Source organism: Protobothrops mucrosquamatus, unplaced genomic scaffold, assembly GCF_001527695.2.
Source record: "Protobothrops mucrosquamatus isolate PMUCROS unplaced genomic scaffold, P.Mucros_1.0 scaffold1944, whole genome shotgun sequence".
NCBI classification, from domain to species: domain Eukaryota; kingdom Metazoa; phylum Chordata; class Lepidosauria; order Squamata; family Viperidae; genus Protobothrops; species Protobothrops mucrosquamatus.
In genome coordinates, this window is record NW_015388065.1 from 44,070 (window position 1) to 60,973 (window position 16,904).

The 16,904-nt window shown below is 37.0% G+C and overlaps 1 protein-coding gene across 1 annotated transcript; it reads right to left on the reverse strand.

Moving 5' to 3' along the window:
* Positions 1 to 1,258: 1,258 nt before the first annotated feature.
* On the reverse strand, positions 1,259 to 16,573 carry CA2 (carbonic anhydrase 2). The gene is made up of 7 exons (XM_015823667.1): positions 16,424 to 16,573; positions 14,124 to 14,321; positions 6,910 to 7,028; positions 5,600 to 5,692; positions 4,625 to 4,687; positions 4,020 to 4,175; positions 1,259 to 2,019 (listed from the first exon to the last, which is right to left on the reverse strand). The coding sequence occupies exons 1-7, from the start codon at positions 16,449 to 16,451 to the stop codon at positions 1,900 to 1,902; spliced, it is 777 nt and encodes a 258-aa protein (XP_015679153.1). The 5' UTR covers positions 16,452 to 16,573; the 3' UTR covers positions 1,259 to 1,899.
* Between the last annotated feature and the right edge of the window lie 331 nt (positions 16,574 to 16,904).

Sequence of the window (16,904 nt, forward strand, 5' to 3'; positions counted from 1 at the left end):
TGGGAAGCAATTTCATTTAGGGTTAGGGTGAGGTCTCCAGAAATTCAGAGAATAAAATGGACATGGCTGACAGATTCATAGTCCATCAGTATGTTTAGGAGCGCAGTGATTTTTCGAGACCACCTGGTAAAATGCATTGGAAAATTACATTGGGGGGCAAATGAATTCCATGAATTCATAAAGGAAAATAGACATCACCATCCTATTTGTAGTGCATCATTATGCTTAGGAGGGTGTTGACTTTTCAAGTTCGCCCCATCTATGTTTCCTGATAAAATAGTCATGAAAATTTCATAAAGATGAAAATCCAGCTAGGGTTAGGATTCGGTCTTCATGAATTCAGAGAGTAAAATGGACACCATCGTTTTATTCACCGCACATCATTATACTTAGGAGAGCACTGAATTTTTTTGCCTGCCTAATTTACTTTTCATGGTATAATAATGAGAAAATCCCTTTTAGCAGCAAATTCACTTAGGGTTACATTTGGGTGTCCAGGATTTTGGAGAACAAAATGGACACCACCAATAGATTCATAGTGCATTGATATACTTAGGAGGGCACAGACTAACTATGTTACCTAAGGGTTAACTATGTTTCTTGGTAAAGTGCATGGGAAAATCTCATTGCGGGGCAAATCCATTTAGGATTACGGTTAGATCTCCATGAATTTGGAGAGTAAAATAGATATCACCAACAAATTTATAGGCCATTGTTATTCCAATAGTAAAACAGGATCTGCAGCATCACTGTGCAATTCATGGATAACCACTGGTGTGACCTAGTTATGCGTTCCATTCTGCTTAATCAATGGCTTCCTGCTACAAATTAGAATTACTTCCTTACACCCCCACATTTTGAGTATCAAGTTCATTTGGAGGGTAGATCTAATGCTGAATTTTCTCTTCAAGTTCAGAGCTCTTCCTCCTCATTCAGAGAAGGAAAATGGAACAGCCCTGTGTCTCTTAGATACTATTCAGTTACCAGGATTTGGGCATTATAAGGTTTTAATAAATGAATGAATAATAAATACTCAAGGGCTATAGAATTCAAAACCATTATTTTGTTTTTAATGTGTTATATGGCTAGCTGTTCATTTTTTAAAATGAGAAAAGACATTTAAATATTTTTATGCTGCAGTAAGGAATATGTGAGTTACCATATGTCCAACTGTAATTTTTATCTGTATTGCAGTTTAAAGACCAGAAACAACTTTATTGATTTGAGAATATATTTAAAATACAATGTTTTTATTTAAATTATAACATTATTTTTAAATGTTTCCTTCATTCTTTTCTTTACATATAATAGCATTTCATTTAGATTCATTAACATCTGTAATTAGAAAAATAAAAGCACACCAACATTAAGTTATGGTTCAGATTCATGATTAAAATGCAAAACAATATTTACACATCAAACTATTCAAAAGCTAAGACATTTATTCTTCAGTACTAATAGCTGCATTTGAAGGACTATGTTGAGTCAAAATATCCTAAATCAGAGGAAGAATGTCTACTTCAAAATGCATTCATGTACTTCCATTAAAGATTCAAGTTATTTAGTGCATGTAAGATTTTATTCTATAAAGTTAAGTTTTGTAAGAAATGGCTTCATTTTTGTGGCTTGTTATCCAACCCATTAGCAATCTGCAAAAGATGCTGTCATGTTGCAGTGCCAACATCAACTTCACAGCAATTCTTATTAAGTATCAGATCCTGAATACATCCACACTGCTATAACTATGCTTTTTCTTTTACTGATGGCCTTTTCCTTTTCACTATAAACAAACATGAGAACAAAAGAAAAAAGAACAGTAGGAAAAGAGGGGGAGGAATGAGGCAAGTGCATGTATCACATTTTGATTTGTGCTAAGCAGGAAGAACTAATAGCAATAACTTATTGGAATGAGGCTCTAACTTCTCTGCTCTTCAGAGGCTGACAAGGGCGCCAATTGTCAACCATGAGGCATTGAGATTCATTTTCCTTATTGAAGCAAAGGCAGCGGATTTTGTTGATCTGGAGGAAAGAAAAGACATTAGTATTTATCTACTTCAAGCTGAATTCTTAGGCTGTATCATAAGATTTATTAAGAACACCATTTTTCCTTTGTGTATGTTGGCATCAATAAAAAATAGCGAATAGTCTCCCATCCTACTTTTCCCAGTCCGGCATTGGCTTCGATTGTTTTGGGCGAGTGTAGAAGTTGAAATGCAACTTCTGTTGCATTTGTCATGAATGTTCTAGGTTGAGGAAATCTGGAGCATAAAATAATGGGTTGGTCTCAGTGGTTCAATTTGATATAAGACAGATATGTGGGTTCAAATTATAGAAAAATATACTTAAGAATATCCTGGATTCCTATGTTCTTTATATGTAAGATAACAGCTCTTCCATAATCGTGTTGGATCTTTGTGTATTTTAATATTTCTGCATGTGCCTGAATTATACAGAGCAATACATGATAAAGGGAGAGGAGAATTCATGACTTGTTTTAATTTGCTGGAGCATAGATGTGTACGTAGATGTTATTCTGCACATTCGTCCATATCAAATCTCTTACACATGTAACATGGTTGATGCACACACAATGAAGTGAACTATGCTGGTCAACGTAACCTTCATATCATTTAACTGACTAGAGGTGTTGTGTCTATGAACTGCCCCAACTGAATTAAAACAGCTTATACTAGCAAAAAGAATGCTTCATTATATGGTAGCCTACTTCTCATTTATTTGTATAGCAGCAAAAATATATGCTTTTTTCTGTGAATCTCTCATCCGTGTGTGTGTGTGTGTGNGAGAGAGAGAGAGAGAGAGAGAGAGAGAGAGAGAGAGAGAGAGAGAGAGAGAGAGAGAGAGAGAGAGAGAGAGAGAGCATTCATGCAATTTGGTCAGATGACTGAAAACATATTTAGTGTATCTCTAATCTCAGATCAAACACCTACAACATTATGGGACTACAAAATTTTCTTCTCATCCCATAGTTCAGATACCAGAAATGCTCCTGTAGCACTTCTAAATATGTTCTTCACCCTCAATACAATCTTGGTAAGACTTTAACTTTATTTATTTATGCAGACCTTTGTACATTACTCACTTCAGAAACTGAACCACAACAAACAGAAAAAAAAAATCATACAAAAAAGTATCCATCCATCCATCCTGTATCAAGGAAAAACTACAGTCTCAAACTGAAGGTAGAATCTGAAAAAGGTATTCCAATCCACTTTTAGCATTGAAATACTCTGTGGAATCAAAAACAATTAACGGCCTTGCAAGAGTGTAAAAATTTGGAAAGTTCATACATTTCAAGAAGTGGGCTGACTCATAATGCAAGATTTATCAGTTATAAGGATCAACTCTGGGACCTGATCCCCTTCACTCCATTGGGAATAAAGGGCCCTCAGCATCCCCTCTCAATGACTGTAAGGACTAAGAGCAAAAAATCAGAAGTCTTGTGAAATATTTTTACGACCTTGTAGTTCCTTAATTTGGGGTAGAGTCAGGGTGACTGGGTGGAGCTGAATGTTTACTGGCTGGATGCCCTTCCTGACTCCTATGTGGAGTTCAAGCTGTTATTTTTTTCTTTTTACCTTGAGAGAAATATCTGCCATTACTTAGGACTGAATCTTCCAAATAGGAGGTGAGTTTCTCAACAATGTGACTGTCTAAATCCCAATCTCAATTTTTTGTCACGTTGACACATTTCAGCAATTAAAAATGCTTAATATCCATGCCATCATGCAAAATCACACTGAGCCAACTACACCTAAAGATACTGCTAACATAAATACACAATACTGAAAGCCTACGTAGCCCTACTCTGTGTGTGTGTGTGTGCATCCATATCCATGTGGGGTAGGAGCAAAAGCAGTTTCATGTTGCTAAGCCTAGTACTGTGAAATTCAATTGGAAAAGCCATTTGCCCAAGATCTCTAATTAGATATTAGAGGGGAGATTAGTAACTCCTAGTGGCAAAAAGTGAGGAGTACAATGTGTGAAGCAAATGAATTTACCTGCTCTTTGCTCACAGATACAGGCTCCTTCAGAACAATCCAGGTGACACATTCAAGCAAAGGAGGCGTGGTCAGTGATCCTAGGTAAGTCCAATAGTCAAGAGAGGCAGGCAGAAGACCAGTGGGATCAAAGTTGGTAAAGTTAGCCTCTTTCTCCTAGAAGAGAGAAGTTTGATAAAACAATCTAGCATAGTGTTTCTCAACCTTGGCAGCTTTAAAATGTATGGATTTCAACTCAGTTCCCACAATTCCCCAGTCAGAAATTCTGGGAATTGAAGTGCATTATACTAAGATATTTTTTTTTGAAAATATGGTTTAATGCAACTATAGTGATAAAGAAGAGTATATGCTATTTTACCTCCTCCCTGAGGGATACGAAGCGAACAAAAACTTTTAATATATGTAGCTAGAAATGAAAAGTAAACATTTCTGCTATGTTTAAATATAACATTTTTAAACAACAAGATATAGTTAAACAATCATTGCCATTTAAAATACAGATTAAAAGCAATTTCATTTCAACCCCCCTTCAGTAATGTTTTTTCTATGAATAATGAAATTCACAGCTCAGATATTCCTGATTACCAAGAAAAAGAAGCACTTACTTTGTGTTTAATGGAATCTAGTACATCAACAACTTTCTGTAGTCCAAGACAGGGACTTCCTACCTGTGAAATGAAAGAATAAAAAGAAACTTGAATTATGCCTTGTGCCCATGTGCATGTGAAGAAGCCTTTTAAATTCAGCCCATTGATCTCTTTTCAAGAAATTAATCTTAATTCAAAATTAAAATCAATACTCAGGTTCTAAAACAATATTGACTCAGTTTATCATCTATTACCATTTTTTGAAATACATTTGGAAAAGCAAATTTGCCAATTGCAATGGAATGGAATGTAACTTCATAGAGTGACATGAAAATGTAGACATAGAATATATATACAATGAAGTATAAAAAATATGCATGACGACAGTTCAAATATGTGTAATTTTTGTTGCTTATTATTTTACACAGATAAACCATTTAAGCTCAACTCTTCTGATATATTTAAAAGGAAAAATAAAAAAAATCTACTAGATGCACCAAATCCATACAATTGATATAATAGGTACATGTGCATATGAATTTTGTATTTGTACTTCATATTTGATGCAAGAATCTTGCAAGATTCTATTAAACATGGTTAAGAAGCTTTATTGGTAAGTTTATCTGTTTTTCTGCAATGTGTTTGTTCACTCACTTGTATCATAAAGGCTTATTTTCTCTGCAAACCATGTAGCTTGTTTGAAATCATGTTGGATAGAAATTAAGTCAATTTCTGATAATAATCCTATAGCAGACCAGAAGATTTGCCCACCTGACTTTCAGACCCTTTCCAAACTTAAGATTCTTTTTTAAAAAAATTAACTGACCTCTTCAGTTTTCACTAGAAATTAATATAAAGGGAACAATGTTATCATAGAAACATCTGGAATCACTGTAGGCAGTTAATTCACTTCTGAGCAAAGCACAAAGTCACCTTGTTCAATAAATATTCTGAAAATACAAAGATTACAGAAGGAAATATAAAGATACTAACCTTCAAAAACACTCCTACAACTGCCAGGCCATCAGGATGTTTTACAGCTTCCTCAAAAGCTCCATATTTTGTATTCCAATGAACCAAGTGGAGCTGGAATAAAAAAAAATGCAGAAGACAGAAAACACCCCATTAGCAGGCTTCCTTTGAACAGAGGGACTCAATAAATTATATATTAACCTTTAGCCTGAGTCTCTTGATTTCTGAGACATTAAAAGAAAGAACTCGCTTATTAGTTTCCTTTTCCCATGAAATAAAAAATTCAAATGCAACTATATTTCTCACACTGTCTTCTCATGCCATTCAGACCATTACTAATATGTGAGCAGTTTGCCAATATCTTCAGAAATTTCTGTGAAAGCAACAGCTATATTTTATATAAATTTGAAAAAAATCAGGTAGATTAAAAAAATAAAATGCCAACAGCTATGAAAAAATGGTGCAAAATGCAGTAGCAAGAATGATCTCTGCAGTGCTTTTGCTCTTCACTGGTTTTCTACCATGTCCATTGGCTTCTAATTTCCTTCTGGACCCAAATCAAACTGATGGTTACGGCACTCAGTGTCATACAGTAGATTTTCCCACTTGTTGCCCTTCTAGCTTCTACTAGAATAACCTCCTAGCTGTTACTCTGCATTGGGATCTCAACCTACCTAGGAGTGCCAGACTGGAGAAGCTGACCTAAAGAGTCTAAATCAGAGCACTTCCTCTTAGAAGTGGTAATGTATCCATTGCATTTATCATCAAAGTGATAGCTCTATGTCATTTTCTGAGTAGTGACTGGCAGGCTTGTAGAATAAGTACATCTTAGACTGTAAGTATGAATATAGAACAACTATGTTAGCTAGAGCAAATATAGGCAACTTTAGGAGGATGAGAAGTGACAATTGTTCCATCACCTAAAAAGCTGCCAGTGACACTAGTGGAATGGAGGTGGTATCCGAAGAAAAGGCACAACATATTTGAGGAGCTAATTTTTCAGTGCTTTTAAAAATGGTTCAAAATCTCCCAAATGGTCCAAAATCGTGCTGCCAATATTTGGCAGGAAAATGGCTCAAATTTGGTAGTGCAACTGGGGCAACATAGAGACTTTGGGCTAATAGTATTACTAGACAGAGAAGGGCAACAGCAAAAAGTTTCCATGTTAATGGATGGATTGCTAAACTATTGATTAGAAAGTAATTCCAGCTGTATTAATTTGTCCAATTCTTATATATTTAATATTCAATTCTAATATATTTCAGCATATTTTTCAATAGTGAATACACATATACACCCACACAAAAATTGGAAATTAATGAAGGTCTTACCTCGGCATCATATTTCACCCCATCAACAGTGTGTTCAGAACCCTGGCCTTCACAGGATCCCCAATGAATATGGAACTGCTTTAATTTGTAAATTCCTTCAACTGGGCCACCTTTCAGCACTGAAATAAAAAAATATCCGCAGTAGACTTCATCCATAAACTAGTCCCTGACTAAAAGAGAGCTTGTGTCTTATAACAAAAAGCCAGAATTGTTTTTTTTATATTGAGTCAATTTTGGGGGTATAGTTTTTGGGGTATAGTGTCTTTGCCAGGTTAAGCAATGTAATAACAACAAACAGTATGAAAATTATGAAGATACAGTAATTTGCCCCCATAGCAAATTTCCCATGGACTTTAAGATTGCACATTGATAAAATAAGATCTTGCTGTGATAAACTGAATTTTTCCTGCATATCAGCTGAGAAGACATTTTAGAAACTGAAAAAAAATTATTAAAGATCATAATATGCACATACGAAACACGTTCTGTGATCTTTAATCTTAATATGAGCTAATTTCATAGAAACATCTGCATGCAAAGAAAGCAATTATATTTTTGACATGTGACAAGTCTAATTCTCAGTTGGCCCTATACAGTTACAAGATTTAGAGCATTTCAGTGCTTTCAAAAACATAATTTTCCCTCAATTGGCTACTACTAATAGAACTTGACTTGCTACCTGGTGTTCTTCAATCATGGAGTAACAAAAGAGACAGAAATCTACAAAAATACAAGCCAAGATATTTCTGTACAACACAGTTCACCTATAGTTTCTCAAAAACTAGGGCAGATGGCCTTAATATATATGTATGCCATGTCAAAAAAATTATTATATAGGAGTAGAAATTTTCCCCAAATATTTCATGTTTAAAAATTCTGTATTACAGCTGACCTGAGTTAAACTAGTAAGGATTATAAAGGATTAGGCTGTTCTGTCATTCACTTACCCACAGGCCATTATTGAGTTCAATCAGGGTGAATTCTAATCATTATCCAACGGCCTACCAACAGGGCAAATTGTCATTTTGGGACAGGAGTTTTTTAAAAAAAAATACTATCTCTCACAAGCACACTTTCTATGTTTGGTAATTTTTAGTTCAGAATTAGCACAAGCAGAAACTTATGGGCAGGATGATTATCTTAACTTCCTTGTTTAGAACCTTTAGAACCAGTCAGGCAAAACTGTTCACATGTTTAAAAATGTACTTTAGTAATTTCTTCTGATAAACAGCAGCTGGTTATCTAAGAGAAGTCAGCAGGAGACTGATAGGAGCACAAGGTTTAACTTTAAGAGATAATTTGGGGGAAACAACCTTCCCTAAACGGCTTGTATTTATAGATATTACTTACTGGCTGTTTGTCAACAATTACCCTAAATGTACCTTGGAGAACTCATTTCTATTTAAAGACACAAAAATATCTGTATCTCAAGTCCTCATATGACATAGGAGACCTAGGCTAATTTCATATAGAACTATCTCCTAGAATGGTATCACTTGCAGGTAGAAACAATGTCCACAAACCTGTAAAAAATTATTTAGCTGCTTGGTTATGTGTTAAAAAATTATACTGAACCACAGTTTTTAATTGCCTGCATAAAAAATGATATCTATCATATAAATAAGCTATGATGATATTCACACAACATACTTAAATAGTCAGCCGCTCATTAGGTATCTTTAATTATTATTAATGATCCTCTCTTTCAATACAGCCTGTCTCACAGATTTGTTACTAGGAACATAAAATGAGGGGACACCTTCATTAATGCTGCCTAATTAATGTAATAAAGTGATATAATTCCTATATAACTATATAAAAAGTGCCCTGTTGGATCAGACCTCTGGTCCATCTAGTCCAGTAGTCTGTTCTCACAGGCACCAACGAACTGCACTAGTCAATCGCAGATGGCCTTCTGAGGCAGCCACATTGCCATCAGGGACAGTAGCCATGGAGCTCCATGACTTTCATATAAATCCTTAGAAATTATATAACATGGAGCTCAATGGCTTTCTAAGAATGTGGAGAGAAGATTGTCAAACAGACTTATACTGTATGATGTGGGGAAAGAGGCTTTCTGATGTATTTATTCATTCCCCCAAGCCTAAATGTTCTTTCTCATGATATTTATTTCAGTGGATGAAGTTTATAAAATATGGCAATATACCTAAAACTAAAATATTGTACTATCTGATGTTTGAAAACAATTACATATGGAAAAGAAATTATTATTACTACTATTGCATTTAGGATAAAAATTAGATAATTTAAATGATGAATGAACATATTTCACCTAATAAAAATTACAATGAAGAAATTGAAGAAAAATGTCTGGGACAAGGATGGGTCTTTTCCTTCTGGACAATTATGTTTTTTTAGCCATGAAACTCTACAGATACTCTATACCTATGTTACTTATGGCATGAAGAGAACTTCCAAAATTATGCTGAAAAAGGGTCTTATAAAGAAGTAGGCTGTCCTTGCTTGATAGCCACTGACTATATCAGAAAATTCAGCCTGGGTGAGGTTTAACTGTTATGTGTGGTTCAATAGGATATTTCGGGAGTAGTTTTATAAGGGAGTTGCATGAGTAATCCCTCCAAAACATCTGTTTTATCGAAGATTCTAACTGCCAAAGTAGCAGAGGTATCGTTAGTAAGTTATTTTTTCTGCATCCTTGTATGTTTCAGCTATGCACTGAATTATTAATAAAAATATATTTTAAAAACATGCTTCAAAAAGTATTATGTAGAGAGTAATTTACCTATAACAATACAAGTTACAGTAAAATCAGTTAGGTAATTAAGTACTAATTAGACCTTAAAGACCCATGTATGTAAGACTGAAGTGATCCCAATAGTCATATGTGAACTTTTGATCTTTTCCATGAGCTCTCTCTCTCGCTCTCTCTCTCTCTCTCTCTCTCTCTCTCTCTCTCTCTCTCTCTCTCTCTCTCTCTCTGTGTGTGTGTGTGTGTGTGTAATGGATTATGGACTAATATCATAATCACCTTGCCCTTATTTAATCATTGATTTACTATTCATATACACAAATAAGCCAGTTTTATCATAACCTCAAAAGCAACTAAAGGAAAGAGGTTTAGATGCTCTGATCCATTCCATACAATGTTGCATCACTATGAGGATCTGTTCCAGTGGATCTGAATCTGGATTTTGAGGAGCTGCTCTACACATTTTCTAATCAAATCAGCCCATCAAAACTTTGCACAGTCCTAATATACTGTAATGATTATTTAAAAAATCATGTAATTGATCTATTGGTAATAAACAATTAGAGAAATTTGTATGTTATGTATTTTAATAAGCTATTTATATAATTTATTTATAAAAATACTAGTCAGGACACAAATAAATAAAAAATAAATATTAATATTATACAGACACCATGTTTAAGCAGAGTAACACAACATATTCCCACTTTATTATCTAGCTTGGGAAAATAGCAACCACCAGACATAGTTAAAGAGACTACAGCAAAGTTAGGGAGGGGGGAGAAATTGAAGAAGCCTTAAACATTATTACAAATGTTACCTGCATACACATTTTGCAAAAACAACAGACCAATCAAAATACTGGCAAAATTAACCCAGAAAGACAGTGAATCCTATCAGCATTCTGTAAGGCGGCTGTTTAATTAATGAATAGTCTACATCCATTATTTTACCATTTGGGGATTTGCAATGCTTCTGATACTGTAAAGAAGAGATCACTAAATGTTATACTTGCACTTTAAAAGACCCTGTGCCAAGCCCTGCCTATCATCATGCTAATTGTAAAAGAATTACAAGGTGAACATCTGTGACAGATAGCAATTTCTAAATTTCATTATATTATCCTTCACTAGTTTCCTGATTCCTACAACATTTATAAACTTTGAAAGTCAGGATAAAAAAATGTAAACATCAACATATGTTCTAGTATAAATAATAGAACAGCCACAGAATGTTCCCTCGTCTTTCAAAGCAATGCATTACAGTCTTAAATTTGTAATGATCTTGGTGTTTCTAGAAGAAAATGGATTTTTAAACTAGTCATTTTGAGAACTCAACAGTCTAATTCTAATCTATGTGGGATCTACGTACAAGGAGTGGGAGACTGGAAAAATATTGATATACTTATTTCCTTCTCCTTCCCATATTTTTATACTTTTAAAAAAAATTCTGCAGAAAAGAGAAAGTGGGCCATGAAACAAGACTGGCTATAAATGAAAGCTTGAAAAGATCTTTAGAACTATTTCTGTCACATTGTTACTCTCTCCAGCTAGCTGACCTAGTAGCAGTCTGAAGGATAACAACAGAGATCCCTCTGTTCTCCTTAGAATACTGAATTTCTGAATTTTCAGCAGTTTTGTGGCTATCGCTCGCCCTATTGCCTTTCTCCAACCAAAGAGGGGGGGACTTAAGAGTATGAAAAATAACTAGGAGCAAACGAACAGTTATAAAATTATGCCACAGACATGCTGTAGATAATTTGGTATATCTTCTATGCAAAACAAGGTGATTCTTGCAGAAATATGAACATCATCTCTGTTTTTTAAGAATTAGCTTGCAAGTCCATATAGATAGTAGAGTTTCTCTCTTTTCCTCAGAACTGTGAACAAAAATCTCAAATTCCTGCCCATTCTTTAAGTATCATAGCTTATATCTACATACCTACATTTCTACTGCTACCTTTTCCTTCCTCTCTCTGTTTCTCTGCCCAAAACAACCAAATCAAAAAGTGTATCTTTCTCAATAATCACTAAGTTTACAATCAGAACAAAATATGTAAATCTATACCTTTTATACTGTGACTACTCATGCATGCAAACCCACTAGAGGTTGAGATAATAAAAAGGATGCAAAAAATCCATTACAGGAAGAAACATAAAATGAGCGTCCTTACTATTTATGTTTTGCATGTAATTTTCTTGTCATATTTCAGACACTGAATTTTATTAAGGGGTCTGGATGCAAGATATTGGAACTTCTTCTGACTGCAATAACCACCAACTGAGAAGGTAATTGTGGGCAAGAACTAGAAACCTCTTCCAGTCAGAAAAGATATCCTGCACCGTAGCCTGCATTTAGGGGTATTTTTCTTTTTATTACAAGGAATGCTAACTGTAAAACGGACTGTACACACCTTGACAACAATGCACAACCCATTTTCTTTCAGAGTAGTCCATTTAAATATTAAAAGAAGCAGGCTTTGTACTATGGCTGCTACATGGCTATTTGCAATACTGTTTGAAAGCTTTTCTTTGAAAGTGTTCAAAGCTTTTCTTTGAAAGTGTTCCCACAATGAGGCTGTCAACATGGGGAGGAAATACAGAACATTTGCTTAAGCAAATCGAACCAGGTAGTGCTGAGAGAAAAAGCAGCCCCTTTGTTTTTAAGGTCATCGTGTCTCAGATTAGAAAGCTGGATACTGAAAGGGGAAGAAGATTGCATTTAATTAGGATGATTAAAATGCAAACTTTCAAACTCCTGTTCCTAAGATCAGCTTTGCACTACCAGCAATTGCAGAATCGTCATAAAGAACAGAGAACTTGCAAAATGCTAAAAAGAGGGAGTTAATTTAGAATTATTGTGAATAGAGCATCCTCCAGCAAAGGATGACTAACTGAAACATATGGAAATGTGAGAGAAATTTTGTTTTGCTTCTTATTTTTTAAATCAAAGAATATTAAATGGAGAGAATTGGAACCTAATGACAATTAGAATCACTTATCTTGAGATAATCATGACATATATGTTCCTGAATAATGGATGATCCTTGTCATAAAATGAGCTTCCACTTAATTTTGATTCAAAAGGACATTATACTGATGGCATATTTCATATATCAACATTTATAAAACTCCCCCGAAACAGTACACAAAGGTCTGTTGAGTTTTAGTGTTAGTTCCACTGTTTGATCTGGGAACTATCAAATGAATATTTTATTTTTTCTCTTTTATGTCCTCCACTTTTTTTAATCCAAGCCATCAGCTATACTTATTATCTATCTTGTATTTTTTTCCACAGAAAAAATACAGGAATGTTACAGTACAAAACATCCAAGTTTCATAAATGGCTGTTGTTCACACAGATATTACACAACTTCTAGATTGCTTGGAAAACAATATATACCCATAGAACTCAGGCTGAATATAATAGAGTCAACATGTATGATGAAATACAGGTAGTCCTCAACTTACAACTATAATAGAGCCCAAAATTTATGTTGCTAAGTGAGACATTTGTTAAGTGAATTTTGCCTCATTTTACTACCTTTCTTGCAATAGTTATTAAGTGAATCATAGCAATTGTTAAGTTAGTAACCCGGTTGTTAAGTGAATCTGGCTTCCCCATTGACTTTGCTTGTCAGAAGATCGCATAAGATGGTCACATGACACTGCAACCGTCATAAATATGAACCAGTTGCCAAGCATCCGAATTTTGATTATATGACCATGGGGATACTGCAACAGTCATGTGAAAAATATTTGTAAGTCCATTTTTTCAGTGCTGTGGTAACTTTAAACGGTCACTAAATGAATTGTTGTAAATCAAGGACTACCTGTACAGGCAGATGTAATTTATTTAGTTATTTTATACCTCACCTTTTTAAAAATAAATAACTCAAGCTGGCAAACATATCTAATACTCCTTCCTCTTCTTATTTTCCTCACAACAACCCTGTGAGGAGATCTGGGCTGCGAGAGAGTGACTGCCCCAAAGTCACCCAACTGTTTTGGATGTCTAAGGCAGGACCAGAACTGATGGTACCCAGTTTCTATCCTGGTGCCTTAACCACTAGACCAAATTCACAGTGGCTAATGAAAGTTATAGTCTAACATATCCAGAATATGTTACATGGGGAAAGGAATAGTTGTCTCTCAAGACTGCTTCTCTAGTGGTAACTTCTTGAACTTTTTAATATTACTATTCTTGATACATAGCCTGCCCCCATTGCTGTTCTATTAGCACAAGATGGTTCGCTGGTTTTAGAAGACCTATTTCTATTGGAAAAAATATCACCCATAAAAATTGACTTTTATCATTGTCTGGTTATATGCAACTCTGGTTAGAATAAAAGAAACAAAAATACCCCTCTACCATACATCAATTAAGTTCTCTCTAGTAAGCCCTTCCTTCCCCCTTTGCTGCTGCTTCCATCTCTTCCCCCCTCCCCAAAGCTTTAACCTAAGAAAACTCATCAAATACTAACCACACTTGTCTCCAGAGTCATCAAAGACCACATTAAAAGAGTGCCCATTGTTGACTATCTTCTTTGCTGCAGATGCGTCATATTTGATGTTCAAGCTCTTCAGTGCAGGGTCGAACTTGGCAGATTTATGTTGGATCGCAATTGGTGACTGTCTTTCTCCTTTGGCAAGAGGGAAGTTCTGATGCCAAGAAGCAGGTCCTAAAACAGAGAAAGAAAAGTGCAAGAATGAAGTCCCCACAGCATGAAATAACACCAGGAAGGGAAAACAAAGAGGGTGAAAGTCTTAATGTCTTAAGGCAGTTGAAAATCAGGAAGATAAAGATAAAAGACAAAAGATCAGGAAGATAAAGATAAAAGCACCTTTTATGGCTACATTTTTTTTTATTAAAAGGCATAAGCTGAAGCTCACTTTACCAGTCTAGCTGTAGGAAGCTATGGGAGATGACCTTGAAGAAGTCTAGAAGCCATTAGGACAACAACAGGTGCAGAAGCATGCATTAAATCCAGGGAGGTGAGGAAATATTAGAAAAGACTCAGACTGGCTCCTCTGAATTCCCTGTGCTATAACAGGGAAATTTGGAGGGGTGGTGGTGGAGGGAAACAAGCAAACTTTTACTATTACAGCTGATGTCAATAAAGTATAGTTCTAATCTTCTTCTGGAGGCAGTTACCTAATTTGGTCTACCTCACAGGGCTGACGTTAGTCACTTTGTGCATCTGAGGAAATGAGCTGAAGCTGGCAAAAACATATGCCTTTTAATAAAACTTATTAGTTGCAAAAGATGCTACAGACTCCTGATTTTTTGCTACTATTGACTAAACTGGCTCTTCTCCTAACATAAAGATACCTAAAAGGCTTTTAACATTTTTGAAAGAATGGAAGTTATTTTGGCCAGATGGAATTTGAAGCTCAAATTATAGAAAGATCACATAGAGAAGCAGATAGAGAAGCAGATGGAGAACGAGGGGAAAACTGGTGTGGATTGGGGGGGGGGCTATTCTTGCACAGATGTAGCAAACTGGGGCATAGGGCCTGAGGGGTTTTTGAGATGAATGAAGCAGCATTACTCAGATTTCTCCACTAAGGTACTGTTGGGAATTAAAAGCTAAGGATGCTTATAATCTGAACAGTGACAAACTGGAAGTCTACCTCTCTTATTTAAACTGGTGCATCAAGTTCAAGGACATTCTAGGAATTTAACACGTAGCAACCAAAATTCACAGGTCACCCATTCTTTGCAAAGCAAAACACTGGATGGCACCTTTACATTTTCCCTTCCAGGATTTTGTTGTACAGATAAAAATAACAGCTTTCCATTTCCCAGTGTACTATAGAGAAAAAAAACAGTTGCTTACCCAAATCTAGGTAAGCAAACTTCTTTGTTTCTTAATTTACGGGGAATAAAGTTCTCATCTCAAACAATCACTGGGCCTAGAAATGGCAAAGCAAGTCTTGGAATGTTAAGTCCACATTCTAACGAAGTGCCTGAAGATAAAACAAAATCCTCTCTTGGGCATTTCAGTTACCTAACCGAAACTGGAAGAAGTGAGCTTCCTTTGCCCTACAAGTGTCACTGCAATTGCGACATAGTGTATGTTCCAAAACTCTTTGGGAATGCTGCTTGGAAGGAGGATACAGCAGTAAGAGGCAGATGGAAGTTCAGGTGAGAAGAACTTTTCCCAACCTGTTGCTTTCAGGTATCCACAGCTCCCATCATCCCTAGTAGGCACAGCCCTTACAGCAATTAGGTCCCATCTGAAGATCAAACGGCTGGAGGAAGAATAGCCCACCAAGCTCCTCACCTATTGCACCTGATACCTTTGATGGGATGGTAGGATTACCCTCTTCTACTCAGAACTCTCCTACCTGGAAATCTTATTAGTTCATATATATTCATTCTCAGTCCAGCTCAAATGCCAAAAAGACCAAAGCACCCGCCGGATCTCCCACCACCCGCTCCACAATCCCATTTTTTTACTTCGCAGCAATTAATACGGAGTAAGCAGGCAATTTAGCGGGCGCCCGGCAGAAGCTCCGCTTCGCCCAGAGCCGTGTCTCCGAAGGGCAGGCTTCCTTTTGAGCTCTGACCGGGTGAGCGCACCGCCTATCCGGAACAAGCGCCAGCTCAGGTGCTGCAAGCGGCAGCGGGGTTAGCGTTCTCCTTTGACTTGGCCCCAGAAACAGGAGCCCGTCCCGGAGCCCCGAGGTCCTCGGAGAGAGGAGCCTCACGCCGGCGATCCACTACTTTGAGGCCGTGACCGGACCGAGGATGACCCTCACCATCCGCAGAGGAACTCACCGTTCTCCTTGCCGTAGCCCCAGGACATGGTGATGGTTCAGCTGTGCCGGGTACCGCCGCCGTCTGTGCGCGCTCCGCCTGCTCTTCCTTGCCCGAAGGTGACCGAACCGGGGTTCTTCTCAGGGGCTTTTATAGGTCCCGACCAACTCCATGACCCTCGCGGACTTCGCCCACGGGAGGGGGAGCAAAGGGGAGGAGAAGGGGGCGGCTCCCTAGCGAGCGCCACCGGTCGGGGGCGGGGAGAGCAGGACGGGCTGCCTGGCGGCGGTACGGGCGGTTGTCTTCTGAGCTTCCCGGAGCCGCCGCCGCCGCCGTCGCTTATCCTCGCCGGGCTCCTTGTTCCGTCACTGGAGTGGGAACCGCTGCCGTTGCACCGCGTCACTCCAAGCCGGAGCCTGGCACAGCCAAGCGCTCCAGCCCGGCGCTGCCGCCTCGGGAGGGGCGCCGCGTAAAGAAGGAGCTTCTTGGCTCAGGGCCGCCG

Coding starts and splice junctions, on each gene's coding strand:
- CA2 (XM_015823667.1), bottom strand. CDS start 16,451: ATGTCCTGGGGCTACGGCAAGGAGAACG. Junction 7,029..14,123: donor TGACTCTGGAGACAAGTGTG/GTTAGTATTTGA, acceptor TTTTTATTTCAG/TGCTGAAAGGTGGCCCAGTT. Junction 4,688..5,599: donor TTGTAGGAGTGTTTTTGAAG/GTTAGTATCTTT, acceptor TTCATTTCACAG/GTAGGAAGTCCCTGTCTTGG.